Raw genomic sequence first — 23,294 nt, 5'->3', positions numbered from 1 at the left:
TTCCCGAATTGGAGGATGATCAACCTTTTTGCGCCGTCCAGACCGTCTACGTTGCTGAAGCAGGCAGACGAAGCCTCCAAGGAGGCGCCTCAAACTGGACTGTTCGACCCCAGCGCTCTGGAGCGCGGAGCCAAAGCACTGAGAGAAATGGACAACTCCCCAAATGCGAGCAAGGCTTTCGAAGTCATAAGACTACAGCAGGTCACTCGTCAGGCTGAAAGCGATGCTGAGGCAGCAAAGTACAGACTTCAAGCAGAGCAAGCAAAGATCGATCGCAGCCGTGTAGACGGCGAGGAGAAACGAAAGCTAGTGCAATTTCAGCAGCAGCACGAGAGAGAGACGGCCAAAACCAAGTTGCAGCTGGAACGCGATGCTCACGCGCAACGAATGCATGACGAGCGCCAAGAGCGGGAGGCGAATGCGGCACAAGAGCTGGAACGAGTTGCGGACCGCGAGCGTGTCAAGAGTCAGCACGAACAAGAGAGATTGCTCATGAGGGAGGAGAGTCTGAAAAGGGAGAAGGCGGCTTCCAGGGTTGACCTCGAGGCAAGGGCACGAATTGAGGCTGCCGAGGAAACAAGTCGCGAACGTGTGAACAAGGATATCAGAATGGAACAGCTTCTTGCCAAGACGAAGGCAATTACTGAAGGCCAGCGGGAGCGTCTTCAGTTGGTCATCGAATCCGTACGATCAGGCCTCGGCCGACTGTTTACTGACCGCAATACTGGACGTCGGTTTTTACAAGGCAGTTTGCTTTTAACCACTGGCCTGTTCGCCTCTAAGTACTCCACTCAGGCGGGGATTCGACAGCTCGAGTCAAAGCTCTCAAAGCCCTCTCTCGTGAGAGAGACCTCACGGTGGACCGTTGGACGGCGGCTGTTCGCTCGACCTGCCGGTTCTGACATGCTCGTTCTTCCGGCCGAGTTGAAAAAGCGTCTCGATTGGAGCGTACGCAGCGTTTGCGCCGCTAAGAAAGCCGGCGCACCTCTGAGACACATGCTGATCCATGGTCCCCCTGGCACTGGCAAGACACTATTCGCACGGAACCTGGCGAAGTCCAGTGGAATGGACTACGCGATCATGTCTGGCGGAGATATAGGTCCTCTGGGTAAATCTGCTGTCACTGAGTTAAACAAGCTCTTGCGGTGGGCACGAGCGTCATCGAAAGGCAGTATAGTGTTTATCGACGAGGCTGAGTCGTTCCTCCGGCAAGGGCGTGGGGAAACGTCCAGTATGAGCGAGGACTCGAGGAACGCCTTGTCGGCCTTCCTTCACCAAACTGGTACTGAAGACGATAACGTCTGCATCATTCTCGCGTCCAATCATCCAGAAGTTCTGGATAAGGCTGTTTTGGATCGGATCGATGAACGATTCGAGTTCCCAATGCCTGGTCTGGAAGAGAGACACGCAATGTTGGAAATGTACTTCAATAAGTACATCGCATCCCAGCCAGCCGTCGCTGTGGATCCTCGGATAGACAGCGACTACTGGTTGGACGTGGCGAGAAGATTGGACCAAATGAGCGGCCGGCAGATCGTGAAGCTTATCGTGTCAATGCAGAGCGCCATGTTTGGGTCAGGCTCGGCTGTGTTGTCCCAGGAGCTAGCGGAGTTGGTTATCAACTGGAAGCTGCAGGCCCCAGCATCAACGTAGTTTATTTACACAAACATCAAAGGAAAAAAACGAACAACCAAGCGACTGCCAATATCGCTGGACGAATTGCGCTTCCTGGGGAAGGCTCCACGGCACAATCCACGCAATGATAGTTTGTAGGTTGAGCAGCCCACTGCCCCTTTGCTGCCCACTGCAGAATGGAGTCGAAGTCGAGGGGTTGTGAAGGCATACTGTACCAGCTATCTTTGACTTCGAAGCAGTACCCATCGCCTCCTCCTGTTATGAAGTTGTGAGTGACGATTGCGTACTCGCCCTCCGGCCTGACGTCCTCCCAGCAAGAGCAGGCGAAGATTTCTGGGGGGAACGGGTACGGAGGCTGAGAGCCATCAAGGGGTCTCGAGTGTTGAAGGTGGCGTGTCAGGCAGTGGTTGTGGTGCACAGTTATATCGTTGTCGTTGTAGGTGAGGTTTGGGCAATTTGGCCTGTTGACGATGTCTGGAAACTCGATTTGACTGGAGAGAAACCGCAGTGATGGTGAGGTGTCTTTCTTAAGCGGCGAGTACTGTGTGCTCTCATTCTCCATCCTGACGTAGTTAACCTCATGTCTCGAAGCGTAGCACTTCAACGATTCCAAGGGGATAGCAAAAGAGGGACCAGGAAGCGTGACTCGCATACCTGAGAACTGAATCAGCGGGTGCAATCCATATATGCCCCACTTCACGTTGTCAATCAGATTCTGTCCGGAGACGACTCCAGACTGCAGGAAGTTCAGGAAAGGGTATACCTCGTTCAATTTGCCCCAGGATACAGCTCCCTCGGCCACAGGAGTACGTACGCATCCTCCAGTGTTGAAGGCCATCACGGCGCGCGGCGTACCTTCAGGGGCGTCCGCGTACATAGTCTCAGAATACCCCAACATGGCGTCGGTGCCGATGACGCCCATGTCACAGGGAGGCAGTTGTCGGCAATCAGGCTTCCCGCCGGTTAACGTCTCCTGAGCAACGGTTCGGACGTCTTTATACAGATTCTCGACGAACGCAAGCTCTTCCTGGAGCCCGCTCCAGACATTGGCATCGACCGCCGCAGATTCATCCAGGTCCACCAAGTCGGTATCCCCAGACACAGTTCCGTCGACTAGTACGACTCGTGGGTCTTGGTTCTCGGCGAAGTGGACGACAACCTCCCCAACACTTCGTCCAGCCCAGTGGTCCTGGTAGATGGGGACCTTTCCAGTCACGTCGGTGCCGGAGAATAGGCCGTGGAAGGTAGGGTACGTGATCTGAACGCCGTCCTTGTCTTGGCAGGATACGCCATAGTGGGAGGGTTTGTCGCACATCATAGTGTGTGAATGGCCACCGATGATTGCGAATACCTTTTTGGCATTCACATCGTTCGCAGCCTTCCTTTTCTCGATTGCAGCGGCCAACACGCGATCGTCGTCAACTCCGATGTGAGTGATAAGTAGAATACCATCAACGTCGGCGTCCATACCGTCGATCTCGCGAAGGGCAGCCTCCTCCCAACTGCCAAGCTCGCAATCCGGATGTAACATAGCGACCTGCCTCATCGAATCGGTTTCCAGCGAGAGTCCGATGGCTCCAATTTTTAAGACAACAGCGTTAGACGTGCAGGGGACCCGGTTGGTAGCGTCGAAGCAGTACACGTGGCTTTTTCTCAGGTTCACATCACTGAAGTCGCAGCCCCCTTTTGTGAAGTCGCAGTTGGCACACAGGATTTCTGTGCTCATGCCGTCTCGACTGTCTAGTGAAACGTCCTGAATGCCTTTTAGGAAGTCCTTCAACGCGGATACGCCATTGTCAAACTCGTGATTGCCGAGTACAAACGCATCAACACTCTGGTGTTTCCACAACCTCTGCAGCATCTTCCCTGATCGCCCGAACATCACCTCATCAGGTCCATTGAATAGGGGAGTTCCCTGGAACTCATCTCCCGCGTCGATCACAAGATATGGCTTGCTGGTCGACGATTGGATGAAATGGGCTCTCTTCGGAATCCCACCTGCGCATTGATCGTAGTTGGTGTCGCCCTTAAAGCATAACGAGTTGGTCAAGGGGTCGCTTCTCGCCCAACGAGCATGCTGGTCATTGAAATGGTACAGAGTCAAGTCACCGATAAAGGCAGCTGCCGAACAACAAGCGTTAGCCAAAACTAAGCCCCTCATAAACTGATCCACCAATCTACCAATATTTGACTCACAACATACGTCTACCCCACGTCACTCGATGGTTTCCACAGCCTTGAACGTTTGTACTCGTCGTGTCCGCCGTTCCTTATGTCCGACGACAAATCCACTTCCGCTCTTAAGCTTGCCGGTAGCGAGCATGAAGTCGCGGATAGATCTCACCACGTCCGCACTTGGCACGGGTACGGGTCGTGGCAGACCAATGGGCAGAATGCCTTCACGCACGGTGGAACGCCTGTTGGTGATCAGCGGGTCCTTCACCTTGAGTATACTTCGTAGGATTGGCTGGGGACTTGAGGGGTCGAAGGCCTTGTGTAGCTCCAAAATGGTGATGAAGCTATTCCGAAAAACCTGCCGACAGGTCTCAATGTTGTAAGAGTTCTTTCCCAAGTCTGTGGTTGGGTCAAGCGGGGACTCCACGGCAAAGAGGCTCAGGTTCTCGTGGACCATTCTCCTTTGTGCCTTTGAAAAGTAACGGCCTCCGTGCAGAACGGAAATCCCAGTAGTCTTGTACATGAAGTCAACCCCATACAAGTGGAAAAAAGCAGTAAGCAAACTGCCGAGATTGCAATGGCCCGTCTTTAGCATACTAATGCTCTGCTGCAGGAACGAAACCACCATCACTGACAATAGGTAGGACCCTACACCTCCGCGATAGGTCTCACTTAGATTCCGTTGTCGGAGAAACAGTTTCAGAATCAGAATCATAGGTCTGAACCAGCGGTTGCTATCCATCTGCTCTCTCACGAACTGGGACGTGGTCAACGCGCTTTCCTGGTTGAACGAGATGTCTACAGGTAGATTGCTTTCCGCGTCAATCATTTTGATGATGGGTACTTTCGCCTTCGTGATGAGCTCAATGTGAGACGCGACTCCGGTCGAGTACAAGTTGACTGTCAGCGCTTTTAAACACGTGAGGGGATCAGCGGTGTTCACGTCGCACACGCAAACGTCGATATCCCCATGAGGCAGGTAGAGGCCGTTGTAGTATGAGCCAAAGACCTCGACTTTACTGTTGGGCCACAGGAACTTGCAAATGACTTGAATGCGGGCGTGAATTCGCATTCTGATGAGTTGTTCATCAGGGGTGGGCTCCAACCATTTACAAAGAGCCACGCATTCCTCGTGAAAACGATCGAAGAACGAGAGCTTCTTGAATTCGGCGACGGCGTCGGCAGATGACGGCGAGTAGAACTGCATCCAGGGGAGATCCGCCCAAGGTTTCTCCGGAAGCTTAATGAAATCTGTGGTGGCTTCGGCCACATCTGGTGGTCGCGATTCCATAAAGTTCTTCAGCACTGAGCGAAATCCGTCGTTCGCTAGTTTTCGTTTCAACAACGCCTCCTCATCGACCAACAGGTAGGTGGAAGGATCCTTGACGTCCAAAGCCACACGCTCTTCTTTAAGTTTGGTGAAGAGGTCCAGGTCTGGTGATTCAATGGCACTCGGCACGGCAACGGGGGAGTAGTGGAGCGGGTCAGAGGCTAACGCTCTCCAACTCGGAGTTGGATGGACGGGATTAACTGGCACTTCAACTGGGTTCACTGGCCCTTCAACTGGTTTTGCAGGCACAGCCTCGATGCCTTTCATTTTCTCCCAAGATAACACCTCTCCGGATTCGTCATCAGAAGTAAGATCTATTGCCTGACGTTTGGCGGTAGGGGCCTCGAGGGCGCCTTCCATAGGCCTTTTTCGAGACATGTGCCCAAAAAATGCAAATTCAGAGGTCTACTGGAGATTGAACCTTCCGAACGGCAGCTCGTTAGCATACCCAGTTTTGATTGTGTTGAACACAGAATCCTTTGTGCATTGGGGAAAAGATTCTAGTCGGAGTTATTCTCTAATTCCAATGATCAACGCTTTTAGCGATTTTCGCCTGGACCTCTTTGAAAACCCTCCAGACACGCTCGACAAGATCGACCGTATCGCAGCGGCCCCCGTCGCCAAGCCGATGACTTTCGTTAAGGAGCTACAGAGCAGCGGAGCCTCACTCGCCCAGTTTCGCAAAGGAACAACCACCCTGGGATTCGCTTTCGACGGCGGCATCATCATCGCGGTGGACTCCCGGGCCTCAATGGGGTCGTATGTCTCGTCAGGCACCGTTCGCAAGGTTATAGAGATCAACGATTACCTGCTGGGCACCATGGCTGGAGGCGCCGCCGACTGCTCGTTCTGGGAGCGGCACTTAGCTCGACTCTGCCGGCTCTACGAACTGCGAAACTCTGAAAGGATTAGCGTGGCGGCAGCGTCCAATCTACTGTGCAACATTTTCCTACAGTACCGTGGATATGGATTGTCCTGTGGCACAATGATTGCCGGCTGGGATAAGTCGGGGCCTCAGCTCTACATGGTCGACGACTCAGGTAACCGATTCAAGGGAGATCGCTTCAGCGTAGGCTCGGGTAGCACATATGCTTACGGCGTCCTGGACTCGGAGTACCGTGTAGATCTGTCTCTGGAAGAGGCGGTGAGTCTTGGCCGCCGTGCCATTTATCATGCTACCCATAGGGACGCCGCCAGCGGTGGCTTGGTGCGTGTCTACCACATTCATGCTGGAGGCTGGACCCGGATGATCGAGGGCGAGGATGTGAACGCCGTCCACTACGAGTTGGCGGATCTGAAAGGGCAGGACGGGTCTCTTGAGTGATGTGTTGAAACTCCTATCTGGCTAATTATCCAAAATGTCTGCACCTCCCAGCAGACCCCAAATTCGCGTGCGACCCACGATGCGGCCGTCGCCGCAACAGCTGCAGCACATGCAGCAGGTTCAGATGGCACAGATGGCGCAGCAGTTCACACCACAGCAGATCCAGCAGATGCAGATGCAAGGGCAGATACCCCAAATGATGCCTGCCCCGAGACCGAGACCCATGCCGGCCCAGATGATGATGCGACCCCCGACAAAGCCGCCACAACCCGTCATATACCGGCCCGTATCGGAGTTGATATCGGTGAGCGTCTGGATTGTCGTTGACGTAGAAATCTCCGATGGATCTCATGAAGGAGGCTCGATTGGCTCAATGCAGATATTCTCAGGCGCCCGTTGTAAAACTTATCGCTGAGTGCCTACATAGCTTGGTGCCTCCAAAGGAGCAGGCGCTTCCCTCCACCTCCGGTGCTTCGTTTATGAGAAGCAAGCCGCAGAAGCCACAGGCACCTGTGGAAACTGCAGACGACGGCTCCAAACGTCCAGTCACTGCCACTCGGCGGCTTGAGCAAATCCAAAGCAATATCCTACGAGATGACATCAAAATGCAAGACGACTCGCTGGGTTTTGTGGTGACTGGCATTCAGAACATGGCTGACGAAATCGGCCTGAGCTTCCTTGACATGCTACATATGGTGCCGGGAGAACCAGTGCAGTTGTGTCTGGATCCAGACATTTCCGACGTAACGATTCTGGTGGCGACGTACATGAACATAATGGCCACTCGACTTATTGAGGCGGCGTTGCCTCCGGGGGCTCAATGCTTATTGCCAGACCACCTGTTCCGGGTGCTCCAAGTGCAGAGCCGGATTCCACCAGACACGCAAGTCAAGGACGACGAAGAGGAGTCAGACGAAGATGGTGACCCTCCTGAAGAGGAGCAGGTCCAGGACACTGATTTCCAAGAGAACTAATTTACCAAATCGTAGATGTTGTGGTTCATATTCCTGAGTACCGTGCTCGCTGTATTCAGCGGGATTGTGGAGGAGGTCGGCTACATCAAGAACGCGGATGAGGGGGGACGCGGCAGCCGAGTGCTGCAGATAAAATCGAGTAATGTTACCGCAGATGCCTTCATAGGGTGCTCCATCGCCGTCAACGGCGTGTGTCTGACAGTCACAAGCTTCGACACCGCAGGCTTCACTGCCGACGTCGCTGAAGAAAGTGCTCGTCGGTCAAACCTTGGCCTTTTACGCCCTGGCGACCCTGTTCACTTGGAGCGGGCTCTGAAAGCCAATGGGAGGAATGGTGGTCACTATGTGCAGGGACACGTAGATGCTACAGGGGAAATCGTTGACAAGTGGCAAGACTCAGAGGCGGTCTGGCTAAAGATTCGTGTTGGTGCTGATGTGACGAAGTACCTGGTCCGTAAAGGCTTCGTGACTGTGGACGGGGCATCGCTTACTGTGGTTGATGTTGGAAGAAGCTACTTCACTCTGATGCTTGTACCTCACACGCAAGGTGTACTCCTGCTTGCAGACAAAGCCAAGGGAGCTGTGGTTAACGTTGAGGTCGACGTTATGGCCAAGTATGCAGAGAAGTTGCTGTCATTTGAGAGGCCAAGTCTGTATACGCCTGTGACGCAGCAGATGGATCGTACCGAGCAGCAGCTGGCACCAAGTCTGAGACGCCCTGTCGCAGAAAAGGTGGATCGTATCGAACGCAAACTAGCGCCAAGTCTGAGACGCCCTGTTGAAGAGAAGCTACATCGTATCGAGCAGCAGCTGGCAGCAAGTATGCATAAGCCTGTTGCAGAGAAGCTAGATCGTATCGAGCAGCAGCTGGTGCATGAGCCTGTTGCAGAGAAGCTAGATCGTATCGAGCAGCAGCTGGCAGCTCGAGATCGCAAGCGAGAAACCCAACTGAGTTGAAGAGAGAAACTTCGATTTTCGCTATGGTGAAAAAGTTAGTGGACAAGCGTCTACGACTGTTGCTTGAGAGTGGTGTCAGTAACAACCACCGCTCGCTTGTGGTGCTCGTGGGAGACAGGGGACGATATCAGGTCGCCAACATCCACACATTGATGTCGCAAATGACGACTACCAAGCCGTCCGTACTGTGGTGCTACAAGACTGACCTGGGTTTTAGTTCCAACCAGAAAAAACGCATGAAACATAGGAAGCTGAAGGAGTCGCGAGGTCGCTTCGATGCCGACTCCGACAACCCCTTCGAATTGTTTCTCTCCAGCACATCGGTGAGGTTTACCTACTACAAGGAGACCAGCAACATTCTTGGTTCCACCTTCGAGATGTGCATCCTCCAGGACTTTGAGGCTCTCTCACCCAACGTGATTTGCCGGACCGTGGAGACGGTATCTGGTGGAGGGCTAGTCATCCTCCTGTTGAAGACGCTCGAGGAGGTTCGTCAGTTGCACACGACAGCGTTAGGAGTGCACGCCTCCATGAAGAGCGGTCAATTCGGAGATGTACAGCCTCGCTTCAACACCCGCTTCCTGCATTCCCTCAGAGGGTGCGGCAACTGCCTGTTTGTGAGGGGTTCTGGGTTGTGTGACGCAGTTGGATGACGAACTCAATGTTCTGCCCATCTCGACAACGGCACAGGAGCTGGCTGAGTTGTCCCCTTCCAAGACATTCATCCCTCCGCTTCCTCAAGTGGCCGCCTTACCTGCCCGAGACGACGCCAAGGGGTGGACTCACGACTTCCGCCGGACGTTGGAAGCGCTCGGTAAGACACCCTTGTTCCTTGCACGCAGCCAAAACCCAGGATCAGCAAAAGCTACTGGCTGATCTTCTGTCGGCACTGGAAACCCGGAATCTTGACGAGATCGTCTTTCTCACGGCTGCCAGAGGACGTGGCAAGAGTGCCGCCTTAGGTCTGGCGCTGGCGGGCGCGTTGGCTTTGAGATACACTAACATCGTGCTGTCTGCGCCGTCACCGGACAACCTCACTACCGTCTTTGATTTCATCAGCAAGTAGGTCCTCTTAGTAATGCGTGCCTAATGTTATGGCAGAGGCCTTGAGGCCCTTGGCCTTATGGCGAGCAAAGATTTCATTCTGGTCCAAGCTGACCTCTCCGTATCCGACTCTTTCCGTGGCGAGCGGCAGAACAGAAGCCTGGTCAGGCTGAACCTCTCTGTTGGCGGTTTCCGACAGGCAGTGCAGTACGTCTCCCCGACAGACCCCCAGTTCTTCGCGCAGGCGGAGCTCGTTGTTGTGGACGAGTGCGCTGCTATACCTCTGACCACGACTCGCGAGTTGATCAATAACTCTACCGGGATGTTCATCATGAGTTCCACCGTCTGCGGATACGAAGGGACAGGGCGAGGGCTGACGATGAAGCTTCTCAAGGACCTACGAGCCAAGGCGGACAGAGGCGCCGCTGTAGGAGCAGCTCGTTTCGTCACGGAGCTCACCTTGACGGAACCCATTCGCTACTCACAGGACGACCCCATTGAGAAGTGGCTCAATTCTCTCTTGTGTCTGGAGGTGGAGGAGCAGAAGTACGATATGGGATTGGCAGCCCCGAGGAATTGTGTTCTCTATGAGCTGAACCGCGACCTGCTGTTCAGTGGGGATGAACGCACGGAGCGTTGCCTGCACAGCGTGCTATCGCTCTTCGTGACGTCGCACTACAAGAATTCCCCGAACGACTTGCTGACTATGGCCGATGCCCCAAACCACAGACTTTTCGTTTTGTGTGCACCTTTGGATGACACCTCCGATCTGGACTCCGTCAGACCTCTTGCTGCCGTGCAACTGGCCTTTGAGGGGCGAATCAACCGAGACACCAGCCTGCGTCTTCTGGCTTCTGGCACGATGCCGCAGGGTGACCTGATTCCCTGGACGCTCGGACAGTTTTTCGACGAGCCTGGGTTTGGCGAGATGACGGGTGCACGTGTGGTACGTATCGCGTGTCACCCGAGCGTGCAGTCAATGGGCTACGGGTCCCAGGCTGTGAAGACGCTCTCTCGGCACCTATCCGTGCCAGCGGAATCCGATGAGCGCGACTCGAGCATGTTGCTGTACCCTTGTGAGGGGTCTCAGGTGCAGTGCGAGTACCTAGGAACATCATTTGGATCGACTCAACCGCTAGTTAATTTCTGGGCAAGGATGCAGTTCGAAAGCGTGTTTCTCAGCACTAGGGAGAACGAGGTTACCGGGTCCCACTCGTGCATTATGGTTCGAGCCTTGACAGAGAAACCATGGTTGTCGTCGTTCACCTCGGAGTTTCGACACCGACTGGTGGGGTCTCTCGGCTCCAAGGACTATGCTGACCTCACATCAGGGCTGGCGCTCTCAATGCTCCATGGTGACGTCATCTCAGAGAAGCCAGCGTTGAACTCCGCCAACGTTGGGGAATTCTACACCTACCGAGATGTGCACCGACTTCAGAAGTACATTGAGATGACCGCCTCGTTTGCGTCTGTACAGGATCTCCTTCCGCTGACATCCAGCTTGTTCTTCACCAGACGACTTCAAGCGGAGTTGACTTTCAGTCAGCAGGCAGTCCTGCTTGCCGTCGGCATTCAACGCCGTAATTTCGGCCAGGTTGCCCAGGAATTTGGCCTCACCGTCAGCCAATGCATTGCCCTTTTCCAAAAGGGCACAGCGAAGGTAGGTACCTCTGATAGATTCTGCTCATTGACAGGTACCACCCTAGATACCTTCTCATTTTTGACAGATTGTAGCTGTTCTTGGCGACATTATCCAAGAGAAGGAATCTGCTGAAGCTGCAAATGAGGCTGCCCCAAATACAGAACTACCTGGCATCTCGCCGACTGACCTCTCGACCACGAACCTCAATCAGGAGCTAGCAATGGCCGGCAAAAAGGAAGAGGCCCGTCACAAGAGGCAGAAGTCGAGAATGGTGCAGCAGGCGAAGAAGATCAAGCGCTGATCTGTGTAATGTACAATCGTCGAATTCCCTAATGAGGCGCACGCTGGGGTTCCGCAAAGTCTCGACGTTTCAGGGTGTGGCTCCGTTGCAGGAGGAGATTAGTCCGGTCGTGAAACCGGATTGTACGGATGACGAGGACGCGGATGACGAGGAGAAGTCCCCTTCGGCTACCGATGACAAGGAGGTAGAGGCCTCCTTGCAGGCTACTCCGGCCGAGAGTGTGATGGCTTCCGATGATGAGTTCATGCGCGTTCACAGGTCCGAATCGGTGCCTAACGCCGTACTGGAGTGGGATCGCGACGGAGTATCAATGCAGACGTCGTTACGACCGCAAGGACGATGCCAACCGCGGTGTCAAAGGACTAATCAGCAAGTGGGCTGGCCGTCTAAGTCTCATATCAGGGTCGCCGATAGAGTCTCACCCTGGTTGAGTTTCCCGTTTGCTGGGTCGGGTTTAGGTGAAATCCACGTCTTCAAGGGAAAGTACATCTACCTCGCTGAGCTGCCGTTACCTTCCCATGACCTGCTGATTTCGCTGGAGGGTGTTTCCTGGCGGCTTAACAACGATGTGAGTGGCTCAATGACATCTCTATTAGCCACCAATCACTGGGAACCTGCACATCGACAGTCACTTTCTAAAGTTCATAAGCCGCGGACCCTATTCCGTCTGTGGCTGGGAGGCCTTCCACCTTGGGTTTTTCGAGGTACCCCTGGCTCATGTTCGTCGCGAGGTAAGCTACGACTTCCAGAACACCTGGTCAGTGTTTTCCTTTCGCGTCTACGAATCACATGACTGGTGTGTACGTATCGAAGATACCGATGGAATCAAAGGATTCCAGATCTTGAAGCTCTTGAGGCACGCGCTCAACGCACCATACCCAATCAAATCTACTCGCTCCCCATCACCACTGGACCTTTCCTACCACCAGCAACGACTAGGCATAGGCGGACCGGCTCCCCAACGGCGCGAGTGCGACTGCTGCCGGGCAGCCACCGAAGTCGATGTGGCCCGAGTTATTCCCGTGAGTATGTAGTCATCCGGGTCTGTAGGGGTCAAATCAAATCATGGATCTTGCGGGGTTATCAGTCGATTGGCCAGGACAGGAGCCGTAAGGATCAGCCACACCAGTCCAATGATCACACGCCATGCGCGCTTGTCGTCTAGAAGCCTATGTGGGACCCTAAGCAGCCTCACTTTCGAATTATCGTCTTGTGATGCCCATTTTGGTGGAGGTACTTGTAGCTCTCGGCAAGCAATGGGTCTACCTCAGGCACGAGCATGTCCTGGCGGTTCATGCAGCATGCGCGACACATCTTAGGCGGATCAGCGTCGCAGATGCACTGGTACCAGCGAATCGGCAGTTTTGTGCGGCAATTGCGGGTAAGGTACGACATGGTGAAGGCATCAGGCTGCATACGATCTAACGCTTCAGGGCCTCCATCGTTGAGAAGCTCCATGAGACTGTCGGGCTGTCTGGTGATGCTGCAACCGACTCCCAAGCCTACTTTAGCGTCTTTAGTGGATATCCCAGATGGTCCTGCCCCCATTTCGGCCTGTGGTCCGCATCGCCCATGCCAGTCGTTGGTGGCTTCTTTGAAGGGCCTCATGGAGTCGAACTTGGTCACTGATGGTAGGATCAGCGGGGTCGTTTCCGTTTGGCCCTCCGAATGGGAAGCTGCCTCCATTTCGACGACATGCATCGGCATTGTGCTTCCAAGAAGAGCTGCTGCCTCCAAGGGCAACGGCTCACCCCTACGCAGGCGCATGTTTTTCTGATTATTCACGACATCTGTCACATGAGACCCAGACGACCCCTACAGCCCTTTCGATATCCTGACACCCCTAACTGTATTCCAGATTCGTGTGTCTGCTGCCAACAACGACTACTCCCTGTGCCCCACATACCCTCGGGAACTCTGGGTCCCTCTGGCTGCCAAGGATGAAGTGCTTTTCAACGTGGCTGAGTTCAGATCCAAGCGACGGCTGCCAGTTTTATCATGGAGACACCCTTATACGGGTGCGTCGCTGTGGCGTTGCAGCCAGCCTGCTTCATTCAGCTCCCGGTGCAGGTAGGTCCTTTTTCTTATGCTTTCGTTCTTCTTGCTGTTGTTTTAGTTCGTCGATGACGGCTTTCATGCCTTTGGACTCGTACTCGCTGACGGTGAGCTCCCTTAACTCCTTGTGCCTCAACCGCCGTACCTCCTGCTTGATCTCGAAGGACGTCTTGTAACAACAAGCGTACATGCTGGCTGACAATGCGATCATGACCAAGAGAAGTACTGTGTTTTGCGAAACGCGCATCTCCCACCTACGGCCAGAATCAGCGGCATGAACCACGGATTCAGAGTCAGCCAATCTGGCTCCAGCGGCGATGGAGTGGCGGAAATGTCCTTGGAGGAAGTTCTGCTTGAATTGGCTGGAGCTAACACCCACGACGCTGCGTTTACGAAGCTCCAGCTAGCGAGAGGCATTACTGTCACGAACGGGTTACTTCCCACCTCTACAACAACAGCAACACAATTTGAACAGCTTCAGAGGCGTGGCCAGGCACTTGAGGCATTTGCAGCACATGCTGAATGCCATCAGAATTCCGCAAAGGATCATGAATAACAGAATGGAGATTATCACCCAGAACCACCAGTTCCTGTTGGCCCATTCAATGAATGCGTTTTGCGCTGCTTCCTCGGCCTGCAACAGCCGTAGGCCTTGGAAGGCATGTTCGACGAAATCTGGATGCTTGCCCATTCTGTCTTTCTTTACTTGTGTGCACTTCGCCGGCGATCACTTTTTTCCAGCGATGACGAATGGTGGTTGTCAGAAATTATTGGGAACAGCAACCCGCTGCAGTCTGACGGAGTGAGAAGCAGCGCGCGCATACACAGACGAGGACGCCCGTCATTTTGGTCGATGCCCGACCAGTGCTGAATGCTATGGCTAACAAAGCCATCGGTTTGGGCTACGAGGCAACGGGAAAGAGCGGAAAGTACCCCAAATGCGCCATGTACTTCTGCTCAATCCCCAACATTCATAATGTATCCGATGCACGGCAGCGACTGGAGAGGGCCCTGTGCCGGACCTTGGGGGCAGACGTGAAGATCAACAGCCCATTGGCTCCGTTTGAGGTGACTCCTAAAGCATCTACGAGCTCCTGCTTGGCTGCAGTGGCTGAGTCGCCCTGGTACGACTTGATTGTCCTTATTCTGAACTCGGTATCCACGATCGTATCTCGCATCAACAACAAGGAGGCCGTCATAGTGCACTGCAGTGACGGCTGGGACCGCACTGCTCAGCTGACATCGCTGACCATGCTCTGTGTTGATCCCTACTACCGTTCCTGTAGGGGGTTTGCCGAGCTGATAGAGCGCGAATTCGTGTTGATGGGTCACAAATTCCTCACTCGAAACGGGCTCCCATCAGCTAAGTCGGTTAGCAGCAGCCAGAAGAGCCCCATCTTCCTCCAATTCCTCGATTGCGTGTTCCAGATCATTGTGAAAAACCCTACTGCCTTCGAGTTCAACCCAGGCTACCTGTTAATGTTCGCGGAGCAGCACACCAATGGCGTGTGGTCTACATTCTCTGCAGACGATGACTGCTCCCGCAGCCTGGTTGATTTGCCACCAATCTGGTCTGTATGTTTGGACGAGCAACTGTTGAAGAGCCGCTACGTTCGTCAGAGCACTGGCTCATCTGACTTGTGTACTCTTGGAGGTTTCCTGGGCTGCGAGCCCTTAGAGCCAGGCATTGATCCGTGGGACGCCCAGGTCTGGTGGGCCTTCTGGGGTGTGCGGTCAAGTTGCGCGTTCAGATGGATGCGTTGTGATTTTTAAAGTGAGCCCTCACCATGAAACTAATTCGCAAAAATCACTGAGTCATGGCTTCGCTCTTTGATGTGTCAACCCTTTGGATTGGAACAGCAGTCTATGTCGGTATCGGTGGGTTGGAGGCTCCCTCTGCACGCAGGTCTTTTGCTATGTGCAATCTTAATTCCAATGTACGGACACAACTACAAGAATTACAGTCGAAGGGAGTCCATACAGCTGATCTGCATTCTAACTGCCACCGGAGCGTTTTGCTGTTGGTTGTTTTGGGCTTGCGTTTTGTTAGCGCAGGCCAATCCCATGATCGACCCCGTCAGAGCGGAACTATGAGTTGTATTTTATTCATAAGAATGAAGTGTCTGATTTGCACCAAAAAGCACTCCAAAATTAAGACACAGACACAACGTAGTGTCCTGAGGCTTCACAAGGTTCATCACAACAGCACGCTTCAGTCCTACCTCCCATACGTAGCGTTACCGTGGGTCACTCTGCGGAGCGCCGGCCTCAAGGGTTCAGGCGGCGCTAGCGACAATTGCGGACTGGCGAACAGGCTGAGCAATCTGAACGTCGCCTGCGTCTGGTGCTCGAGGCGGCAAAGGACGCGCACGCCTTTAGACATCCACTGGGAGAATACCGCTGCCGCGTAAATGGCACCATGCCATGGGGAAAGTTCTCGGTACTCAGCGTACATGACCTCAACGAAGTACATCTTGAGATCAATCTCCTTGATTCGTAGGAGTGCCTCCGCCGAGGCACGAAGCTCAACCTGCCTGAAGAGGTCGTAACTATCGCTGTCTTCGGGCTGAGACCGCTTTAGTTTTCGAAGTCGAGTCCTTACACTCTCTAGACGTTTCAGGATTCCTGATTTCTCGTGTAGAAAGCGAGTTAGGCCTCGCTCTGATATCATAACGGCACGTCTCATCTCCGTCTGTCTCCTCATTACCTGGCAGAAGGAGAGAGGGTCAATCATTGCAACGAGATTATCAATTGAGACTAATGGAAATTCTGAACTTCACATGACTGTGATTAATTATACTTCCAGTTCACATCTATGACTGTGGTACGTCGATAGGGCGTCCTTAGCTCAGTCTCGTCGCGCTTAGGGTGATGAAGGAAAACAATCCCATTCAGTGTTCCAACCAGAGGGTTCAGCGTCAGAGAGCTTTCCTCACGTGTTCAGTCTTCTCTTTTTAGCGCTGGGCCTGTCGAACGATCCGCCGTCCTTGCGAGGGACCTGGCCCCAAGCGTCAGGGTCGGTGGTGTCGACTTCGGATAAGTGCGTGTGCTTCACCTGTCCCGCGAGGCCAAACTGTCCTCGGCGAAGGCGCATGGGTGCTGGAAGGCAATCCTTGGCGATAAGGTCTCCTTCCACAGGCTGGTTGAAATCTCGGAGATAAAGGGGTTCCTCTCCCGACTGCGCTTTGTCTTGGTAAAAGGCTCCCTTGTGGTAGTACTTTTGCAAGAACAAGTACTTCGACCTCGCTGACTCCTCCGACGGAGCTTCCGCTCTGTCCGCGTCCCTCTCAGCGTCTGTCATATTACGCCGCCTTTCAACGTCTTGCGCTTCTCGCAGCAAAGCCAGTCGCTCGTCTCGATCTCGCTTCACACGCTCGAGCTCCCTCACTTTCCACGCTAAGAACGCCTCTGCATCTGCATCCACGTCAGTGTCATCTGGGATCTCTTGAGTGTCGATCTGGTCCAGCAGCCCGTCTGACTTGATTCCGTTGGTGGCGTTGCGTCTGGCGGTTGCGTGCACGTCCTCAGCGGCCGGCTTTGCGAGCAGCCTCTGTAGCTCGGTCTGACGTCTTTCCTCTTCTTCTGCTTTGTGGTCCTCCGAGGTCTCATCGACATTGAGATGGGTCGTCCTGAACGTCGGTCTGAACAAGAGAGCGTCGTCTTGAGCCTCGAAACTCGAGTCATCTTCCTCATCATCCTCTTCCTCTTCATCCACTTCTGCATTCCGAATATCTTCTACCTCATGCACCGATTCCCTTTGCGTATGTATCGCAGGCACATTAGATTTGTACTCTACGATCTCCACAGGCGCTGACTCGCCAAGCGAACGCAATGACTCTATCGCTGTCAGCCGGCGGCTGCGTGGTTGAGGTGGTGCCTCTGTGTCGGTTTCCGCTTCAGAGTCGGACGCAGATTCCGGCTCTGGCTCGTGCACACCAGGGTAATGCCGCACTGTCTGCTCTTCTGGGCGGTACTGGGGTTTGAAGGTCTGATCCACAGCACTTCCTTTGAACAGTATTGAGTGCACATCTCGTCGGGACATTAACAATTTCTTATTTCAACGCGGTTACACATTCACTCATCATGGCAATTAAGGCTACCCCAAACGTCATCTATGGAGGTGCCAGAGAATGCCTGAATGAAATCAAGGAGAAGAGGGAAGCCGAATCCGGTGGCCCTTCCACCGCTCACAGCAGGACCTGCGATGTCGATGTGGGCCCAGGGTCCTGTGTACTCTTCAGGAATGTTGAACTCGATGAAATGACCCGCGCAGGAACACTGCATGTTCATTCGAGAGGCTACAGAGTTCTTGAAGTCCGCGACTTCAGACTTGAACTCCGCAAGCGCCAGCTCTGGCGCGTAAACTATGGGAGATACCAGATCTCCAGATCGCTTTCCAGCTTCCTTCAGCATGTTTTCCAGACCCTCGGTTCGGGCTAGAACCGCGCCTACAATGGCGCCCGTCGTGACAGCTTGCGCCCCAGTCAGAGTGGCCATGTCCACAATCACGTTGGGATTATACTGCTTCGCAGCGTAGGCCACGCCGTCAGCAAGCACCAGACGTCCCTCGGCGTCCGTATTGTTCACCTCGACGGTCTTGCCGCCGTAGAGCCTAAATACGTCGTCAGGTCTGGTGGCAATCGGTCCGACAGCATTCTCTGCCAGGCACAGCAGGCATACGAGTCTGGTGTTCTCGGGGAGAAACTCTGGCTCACGGCAGATGAAATGGAAGAGCTCGGCGATGTTCGCGGCTGCACACATGTCATATTTCATCTTGGGCATGTGCTCCTTGCCTTTGATGGAGAGTCCACCGGTGTCGAACATTATGCCCTTCGCAACGAAGCAGACGGTGGACTCCGGTTTCACATCAGCGTTCTGATGGGAGTCGAGGATAACGAGCTTCGGTTGCTGCTCAGCCTGCTTCCCAACATTGAACAGTCCGTTTAGCCCGAGGCGACGAAGGTCGTCGCCGCCCACCACTGTGATACCTTCATCCTTCGTAAGCCGAATATCATTAAGTGCGTTCACAAAGTTCTCTGTGCTGAAAGCTGATGTGGGAAGGTCAGCGTACGCCATTGCTGTTCGGAGGGTGTGCAGCAGATTAGAAAGGGTGACCGCAGAAGTTAAAGGCTCGCCGCGAGAGTCAACCAGGCAGCACTTTACAGGTGAGGGGTTCTCTTGGGCTGAGCTCTTGAATGTGAGGATGGGGAAGAGTCGCGCAACCATTGAAACTATAGGAAGGATCTGCGACTTACGCTCAACCACAAGTACAATCACGGCCTCCCCAACAACCGCTGACTTAATTGCATTCAGCAGCAGGTCAGGTCGCATCTCATGCAGCGTTCGGGAACTGCTGTCTGGCGGGGCTACCAACGTGAAGATAGGTTTACCTGGAAGAGCGCACACAACACTCTGAGCCTTGGCTGACAACGAGGGCTCGGTACTCAGCTGGTCAAGGTAGAAGTCGAGGTCCTTAGGCTCAAGCAATCCAAAGACCTTGTCATCGCTCTGGAAGGTGCTGCTCTCAAAGGCAGACGCCAGGCTATGCTTGAAGCCTACGGCCACAATGGACTTCTTGTTGTCCAACCCGATCATCACACTATTGCGAAAGGTCACCTTCTGCTCAGGCCCCCGTTCGTCGGGAGGAAGGCAGCCAATGGAGGCGTTTCGCAGGTTTTCCTGCGGAAAGACAGATGGGCCGCTGTAGTACGTTTGCATCCAAAATGATTAAGAATATGTGACATTAAGAGTGGGGGCTGTCATCGCTGTCAACTTCATGTGGTTGTGCAAACATCCCTTCGTCGTCAAAGGCGGGCTCAAAGACTGTAATCTGCTGCAGACGGAAGCGAAGATTGCTGATCGACTCGCGTATCGAACGCGCGTAGGACTCTGTCACCACTCTTCCTGCTGAGTCACCGTCCTGTGATTCGACAGTCTCAGCTTGAAGCCGCCTAATATTCATAAACTGTCGTACAGCAGCCATCGGGTAATCTGTCCAACCGTCCTCATCAACAGGGGACGCCTGAGAAACCCTGGGTTCCGCCTCAGATCCGAGGTCTGAAATCACGTGGAGTGGTATCACTTCTGAGGTATGCAGCACCTCTGTTCGATGACGTGGCGGGGACCGCGTATGTAGTACGTGGCTTAACGACTCCTGGTCCTTCAAGTGGAAGATCACCGGTTTCAATGTCGGAACAGACAACAGCATCTGCTCAGTGATCTGTTTCACGTTTTCGATGAGGTCTAGGGAGGATACAACATGTGTTTGAGTTTGCTTTGCGCAATTGACACATTTGAACATCTGCGTTAAGGAACCCTCCTGTACAGCAATCGCCTTGCACAGGCAGGGCACATGCAACATGTCCTCCATGTAGTTGTCCAATGCTCCCCTAATACGCGTCAGCAGAGAACGCCGGAGACCCTCTGGAATGTTCAGCAATGTCAGGCCGTCTCGTTCGCACTCGTCAGCACCTCTGGCCAAGTGGAGGTAGTCACTCAACCTGAAGAGCCATGTGCAGCCGTCCACCGTGTCGAGCTGCTGAAGCGACACCAGTGCCTGGCCTAGGTAGTATCTCCAGAGGTCTTCAGGAGTTACCGCAGTCTGCCACTGGTTCAGGGTGGCGTGTGCTTCCTCTGGCAAGTTACCAAGCAGTTGTACAATAGCCATGGTCACCCCCAGCCGTCCAAGGACTGTGCGCATCTGCTTGGAGTGGCTCTGGTCTACTCCCAACGGCGGTAGAGCCGACTTAACATCCCGCTGCAGACTGCAAGTGAAGTGTTCGAATCCGATCCTATAAAGGCCACATTGCGCCTGCAACTGGGCTTGGCATGCAACCAGCGCTTTCTGTAGCCGTATTATGGACTCTCCCAAGGAGTTGGCGCCGAGGTGGCACAATGCGAGCTCCTCGTTCAGCAACATATCGCCGCTCTCCTCTCTGGCATCGAGGTGCTCCTGGATGACATTGACGCCAGTGAAGAAGTCCCCGTAAAGCCGCAACGTTTCCGCCAACTTTCGGGGGGGAACTGACCACTGTAAGACGTAACGATTGGCGAGGAGGTAGCATTGCTCAGCTTCTGGAAGCTTGCGGATGGCCAAATGCACGTCGCCCGCGCGCATGGCGGCATACGCCGGCACCACCCACGCCATCCACCCCTCCGACACTCCTTCCAGCGCCGGCACTGAAGACGAACAGCGGTCCACCACCTTGTATATTGTCTTCAGACTGGTCTCGTACTCCCTGCGAGAGAAGAAGTGGTTTCCCAGCAACGAAAGCGTGCGATCACAGAGCTCTGACGACGACCCGAAGGTCATCACGTCAGGAGATGCAAGCCGGATCGGCAAAGGACAAGACATTTGCTGCAGAAACTTCTGAATCGCGAAGCGGGAGGTGTCGTTTTCTTGGTCGTCTTGTCCACGATCAAAGGCCGCGTAAGTTTCACAGCGGGACATCCAATTGCGGGTGAAATCATCCCGTGCTACAGAACCTGATCTCAGCAATGCGTCGAGATACAGATGCGGAAAGGAGAACATGTAGGAATCCACCCCCATGGACCACCAGTGTGCTGCAGCCTCGAAGTTATTCTGCATGTAGCAGGCCAGACCAGTAAGCTCCGTCAGACACGTAGGCGAGGATGGGTTCTGCCGTAAATGCTCAAGTAGGACACCACGACATTTTATGTAATCACACCGGAAGAAGTGAATGTACGCGTCGTCTGAGTGACACCCAACATCGAAGCCCACATAATGTTACTACGCAACGGGCTAGGTCCGTGCTGTGCTCCGAACTCGGACACAACTCATCCGGCACCGCACAGGACACCAGTTGCAATACGTTTCGCATCGATTCAGTGGCTTTGATGCGGTGTAGCTTGCGAACACGGTGCACGCATTCCCGATCCTCTTCTGGAGTCAATTTGCAGACGAGAGAGGCAAGCAGCCGGACTGCCGGAATGTCCGCCAAGTTCGTAGACAGGTGGGAAACCAGCTCGCAAGCGGCATCCACCGGTTGACCGCGACAGCGAGCTGCCACCCCTCTCAGATAGCCGCTGGGCGATGCGGTTGTGCTGATCGCTGCGGCGGTGTCGTGTATCGCTTGGTTGTTCCACAGTGCGACGATCAGGAGCACCCTCTCCTCATCGCTGAGCCCCACACGCGCCAACTCGGCTGCCAAGGACTTTAAGTTTATTGTTTTGTTGCTGAGTTTGGCCGTCAGACGAGTTCGAGTGCGGTTCTGGAAATCAGTGCTGACAAAGTCCAGAAGTACCTGCTCAGACAAGCATTTCGTCTCCAGAAGCAGATTGAGTGACTCTTGATCAGCCCTAAGACAGTACGTCTCAAGTAGCTTCATGTCCGGCAATTTTCAATAACTACTTCTAAATTCGCTGATGAAGATTCGAGCAAAGGCTATGACTCTTGGGGAGTGAACCACACCACGCATACTGTGATATCGTCTACGACGTTTCCTTCCTCTGTTACCCACCGGCGCCAAGCATCGCGCGATAGCAGCTCAGCTGCCGTTTGTGCCTGACTGAAAGGAGAACCCGTTGCTTACGTTGGCGCGTCCATGCTCAGCCACGACCTGAACAGCTTCTTCGGACGATGTGAACTCCCACAGGCCATCGCTCGCAATAATAATGAACAAGTCATTTTCAGATAACTTTGCGCAGTAGATGTCGGCAACTGACGTAACTCCGATTGTATGAGCCATAAGATCGCCCAGTGCTCGAGACATGGCCAGCCCGGGGAACATGCGCTGCTTTAAAAAAACACGATGAGGTATGTCTCCAGAGAGATGTTTAACCTCACCGCCAGCAGCAACAATTCGGGCAGTTTCTTCAGGTCTTTCAGGTTTATGATCGATTGACAGATCACGTGAGAAGATGTTGCCTTTGGGACCACGGACCCCCATGACGCAGCGGGAATCTCCTACATGGGCACACGTCAGAACATTGGTCTCCAACTGATGGTGAACCACCGTGGCAGTTGTTCCAGAGAGATTCGCGTCGAATTCCACCTCGTGATACTTGACCTTCTTCGACAACAGCTCATGCGTCCGAAGGAAGGAGTCAGCCAAGCACTTCTTGTCGTCAACTCCGTAAGCGGGATTACTGACGAAAATCTTGGGCAGATGCCTTTGCACAAAGTTGGAAACGTCGTGGCCACTGGGTCCGTGCCCATCAAATACTCCGAACATACGCCACTGATCATACTCGATAATGTAGAAATCGTCCTGATTTGGTGATTCCGGTTTCATGCCCTTCTTGCAGACGGTTCCTACTCCAATTTCTTGTAGTATTCCTGGCACAAAGGGAATGTTGCACTTGACGTTAATCTCTTTATTGTCGAAGTTAAATTGCTTCTGAGTAACCATGCCTCCTATGGATAGTCTGCGCCGCCTGCCTGGGGGAGAGACTTCGACTCCAGAGGCAACAGACCCAGAAGGTTTTCGCGATTGGGGAGAGACTTGATTCTCGGCAGAGTTCAAAGAAATAGTGCCTCGTTGATGATCATCGGTATCTACAGCCTGGGAACCTGGCAGCACAGGGTCACATTGGGCGAGGGACAGCCTTCGACGAGCAGTTATGTTCCTGGATGGTGGAGCCGGCTCCTCCCTGGAGTCGGATTCCGCAACTTCGCTTGATGATGATTCAGATCGGTGGTGCTTGGTGGTCATACTCTTCCGCCTCGATGAATTACAGAAATTACCCATTCAATTTCATGGGTCCTGAGACTAATGGAAATGTCGAGTTTACCAATACAGTCAAGTCCACTAACGCTTAGTCCTGATATAGTGTTCGTGACTGACCGTTCATTACGGTGGTATCACGGAAACATCTTCTTCGTCATGATCGAGTAA

The 23,294-nt window shown here is 53.7% G+C and overlaps 15 protein-coding genes across 25 annotated transcripts; 6 read left to right on the top strand and 9 right to left on the bottom strand.

Annotated features, from left to right (window-relative positions):
- Positions 1-15: 15 nt before the first annotated feature.
- KVP17_004897 (uncharacterized protein) lies at positions 16-1,653 on the top strand (the record flags this gene model as incomplete). Of its 2 annotated transcripts, none has more annotated exons than XM_068523509.1 (1): positions 16-1,653. In XM_068523509.1, the coding sequence occupies one exon, from the start codon at positions 16-18 to the stop codon at positions 1,651-1,653; it is 1,638 nt and encodes a 545-aa protein (XP_068377841.1). The 2 variants fall into 2 exon arrangements, with proteins under 2 accessions (XP_068377841.1, XP_068377840.1); XM_068523508.1 differs by having other exon boundaries at positions 148-1,653.
- A 16-nt stretch (positions 1,654-1,669) lies between these two features.
- On the bottom strand, positions 1,670-3,796 carry KVP17_004911 (uncharacterized protein; the record flags this gene model as incomplete). The annotated part of the gene is made up of 1 exon (XM_068523535.1): positions 1,670-3,796. The coding sequence occupies one exon, from the start codon at positions 3,794-3,796 to the stop codon at positions 1,670-1,672; it is 2,127 nt and encodes a 708-aa protein (XP_068377864.1).
- A 54-nt stretch (positions 3,797-3,850) lies between these two features.
- On the bottom strand, positions 3,851-5,518 carry KVP17_004909 (uncharacterized protein; the record flags this gene model as incomplete). Its single annotated transcript, XM_068523532.1, has 1 exon — positions 3,851-5,518. One exon carries the CDS (start codon positions 5,516-5,518, stop codon positions 3,851-3,853), a length of 1,668 nt encoding a protein of 555 aa, XP_068377861.1.
- Positions 5,519-5,666: 148 nt separating this feature from the next.
- Positions 5,667-6,464, top strand: KVP17_004898 (uncharacterized protein; the record flags this gene model as incomplete). The annotated part of the gene is made up of 1 exon (XM_068523510.1): positions 5,667-6,464. One exon carries the CDS (start codon positions 5,667-5,669, stop codon positions 6,462-6,464), a length of 798 nt encoding a protein of 265 aa, XP_068377842.1.
- A 34-nt stretch (positions 6,465-6,498) lies between these two features.
- Positions 6,499-8,395, top strand: KVP17_004901 (uncharacterized protein; the record flags this gene model as incomplete). Of its 3 annotated transcripts, XM_068523514.1 has the most annotated exons (3): positions 6,499-6,768; positions 6,797-7,408; positions 7,454-8,395. In XM_068523514.1, 3 exons carry the CDS (start codon positions 6,499-6,501, stop codon positions 8,393-8,395), a joined length of 1,824 nt encoding a protein of 607 aa, XP_068377846.1. The 3 variants fall into 3 exon arrangements, with proteins under 3 accessions (XP_068377846.1, XP_068377847.1, XP_068377845.1); XM_068523515.1 differs by lacking the exons at positions 6,499-6,768; positions 7,454-8,395 and having other exon boundaries at positions 6,806-7,438; XM_068523513.1 differs by lacking the exons at positions 6,499-6,768; positions 6,797-7,408.
- A 23-nt stretch (positions 8,396-8,418) lies between these two features.
- Positions 8,419-11,382, top strand: KVP17_004896 (uncharacterized protein; the record flags this gene model as incomplete). Of its 3 annotated transcripts, XM_068523506.1 has the most annotated exons (5): positions 8,419-9,012; positions 9,041-9,209; positions 9,238-9,457; positions 9,497-11,099; positions 11,167-11,382. In XM_068523506.1, the coding sequence occupies 5 exons, from the start codon at positions 8,419-8,421 to the stop codon at positions 11,380-11,382; spliced, it is 2,802 nt and encodes a 933-aa protein (XP_068377838.1). The 3 variants fall into 3 exon arrangements, with proteins under 3 accessions (XP_068377838.1, XP_068377837.1, XP_068377839.1); XM_068523507.1 differs by lacking the exon at positions 8,419-9,012 and having other exon boundaries at positions 9,057-9,457; XM_068523505.1 differs by lacking the exons at positions 9,238-9,457; positions 9,497-11,099; positions 11,167-11,382 and having other exon boundaries at positions 8,419-9,048.
- A 31-nt stretch (positions 11,383-11,413) lies between these two features.
- On the top strand, positions 11,414-12,416 carry KVP17_004903 (uncharacterized protein; the record flags this gene model as incomplete). Its single annotated transcript, XM_068523522.1, has 2 exons — positions 11,414-11,950; positions 11,979-12,416. The coding sequence occupies 2 exons, from the start codon at positions 11,414-11,416 to the stop codon at positions 12,414-12,416; spliced, it is 975 nt and encodes a 324-aa protein (XP_068377851.1).
- Positions 12,417-12,573: 157 nt separating this feature from the next.
- On the bottom strand, positions 12,574-13,149 carry KVP17_004907 (uncharacterized protein; the record flags this gene model as incomplete). 2 transcript variants are annotated; one of them, XM_068523529.1, is made up of 1 exon in its annotated part: positions 12,574-13,149. In XM_068523529.1, one exon carries the CDS (start codon positions 13,147-13,149, stop codon positions 12,574-12,576), a length of 576 nt encoding a protein of 191 aa, XP_068377858.1. The 2 variants fall into 2 exon arrangements, with proteins under 2 accessions (XP_068377858.1, XP_068377857.1); XM_068523528.1 differs by having other exon boundaries at positions 12,574-13,083.
- A 283-nt stretch (positions 13,150-13,432) lies between these two features.
- On the bottom strand, positions 13,433-14,128 carry KVP17_004895 (uncharacterized protein; the record flags this gene model as incomplete). Of its 2 annotated transcripts, XM_068523503.1 has the most annotated exons (4): positions 13,433-13,662; positions 13,692-13,786; positions 13,817-13,856; positions 13,882-14,128. In XM_068523503.1, 4 exons carry the CDS (start codon positions 14,126-14,128, stop codon positions 13,433-13,435), a joined length of 612 nt encoding a protein of 203 aa, XP_068377835.1. The 2 variants fall into 2 exon arrangements, with proteins under 2 accessions (XP_068377835.1, XP_068377836.1); XM_068523504.1 differs by lacking the exons at positions 13,692-13,786; positions 13,817-13,856; positions 13,882-14,128 and having other exon boundaries at positions 13,433-13,648.
- A 185-nt stretch (positions 14,129-14,313) lies between these two features.
- Positions 14,314-15,210, top strand: KVP17_004904 (uncharacterized protein; the record flags this gene model as incomplete). Its single annotated transcript, XM_068523523.1, has 1 exon — positions 14,314-15,210. The coding sequence occupies one exon, from the start codon at positions 14,314-14,316 to the stop codon at positions 15,208-15,210; it is 897 nt and encodes a 298-aa protein (XP_068377852.1).
- Positions 15,211-15,655: 445 nt separating this feature from the next.
- Positions 15,656-16,171, bottom strand: KVP17_004906 (uncharacterized protein; the record flags this gene model as incomplete). Its single annotated transcript, XM_068523527.1, has 1 exon — positions 15,656-16,171. One exon carries the CDS (start codon positions 16,169-16,171, stop codon positions 15,656-15,658), a length of 516 nt encoding a protein of 171 aa, XP_068377856.1.
- A 198-nt stretch (positions 16,172-16,369) lies between these two features.
- KVP17_004899 (uncharacterized protein) lies at positions 16,370-17,479 on the bottom strand (the record flags this gene model as incomplete). The annotated part of the gene is made up of 1 exon (XM_068523511.1): positions 16,370-17,479. One exon carries the CDS (start codon positions 17,477-17,479, stop codon positions 16,370-16,372), a length of 1,110 nt encoding a protein of 369 aa, XP_068377843.1.
- A 32-nt stretch (positions 17,480-17,511) lies between these two features.
- On the bottom strand, positions 17,512-19,155 carry KVP17_004913 (uncharacterized protein; the record flags this gene model as incomplete). The annotated part of the gene is made up of 1 exon (XM_068523541.1): positions 17,512-19,155. The coding sequence occupies one exon, from the start codon at positions 19,153-19,155 to the stop codon at positions 17,512-17,514; it is 1,644 nt and encodes a 547-aa protein (XP_068377867.1).
- Positions 19,156-19,180: 25 nt separating this feature from the next.
- On the bottom strand, positions 19,181-21,785 carry KVP17_004905 (uncharacterized protein; the record flags this gene model as incomplete). 3 transcript variants are annotated; one of them, XM_068523525.1, is made up of 2 exons in its annotated part: positions 19,181-21,150; positions 21,179-21,785. In XM_068523525.1, 2 exons carry the CDS (start codon positions 21,783-21,785, stop codon positions 19,181-19,183), a joined length of 2,577 nt encoding a protein of 858 aa, XP_068377854.1. The 3 variants fall into 3 exon arrangements, with proteins under 3 accessions (XP_068377854.1, XP_068377853.1, XP_068377855.1); XM_068523524.1 differs by lacking the exon at positions 21,179-21,785 and having other exon boundaries at positions 19,181-21,025; XM_068523526.1 differs by having other exon boundaries at positions 21,120-21,785.
- A 159-nt stretch (positions 21,786-21,944) lies between these two features.
- KVP17_004910 (uncharacterized protein) lies at positions 21,945-22,808 on the bottom strand (the record flags this gene model as incomplete). 2 transcript variants are annotated; one of them, XM_068523534.1, is made up of 1 exon in its annotated part: positions 21,945-22,808. In XM_068523534.1, one exon carries the CDS (start codon positions 22,806-22,808, stop codon positions 21,945-21,947), a length of 864 nt encoding a protein of 287 aa, XP_068377863.1. The 2 variants fall into 2 exon arrangements, with proteins under 2 accessions (XP_068377863.1, XP_068377862.1); XM_068523533.1 differs by having other exon boundaries at positions 21,945-22,796.
- Positions 22,809-23,294: the final 486 nt, after the last annotated feature.

This window comes from the organism of the source record quoted next (genome assembly GCF_019968985.1).
Source record: "MAG: Porospora cf. gigantea B chromosome Unknown PgB_NODE_172_length_31595_cov_116.486, whole genome shotgun sequence".
Classification (NCBI taxonomy): Eukaryota; Apicomplexa; class Conoidasida; order Eugregarinorida; family Porosporidae; genus Porospora; species Porospora cf. gigantea B.
Note: the sequence above shows the minus strand (reverse complement) of the source record. Positions and strands in the feature narration are given on the sequence as shown.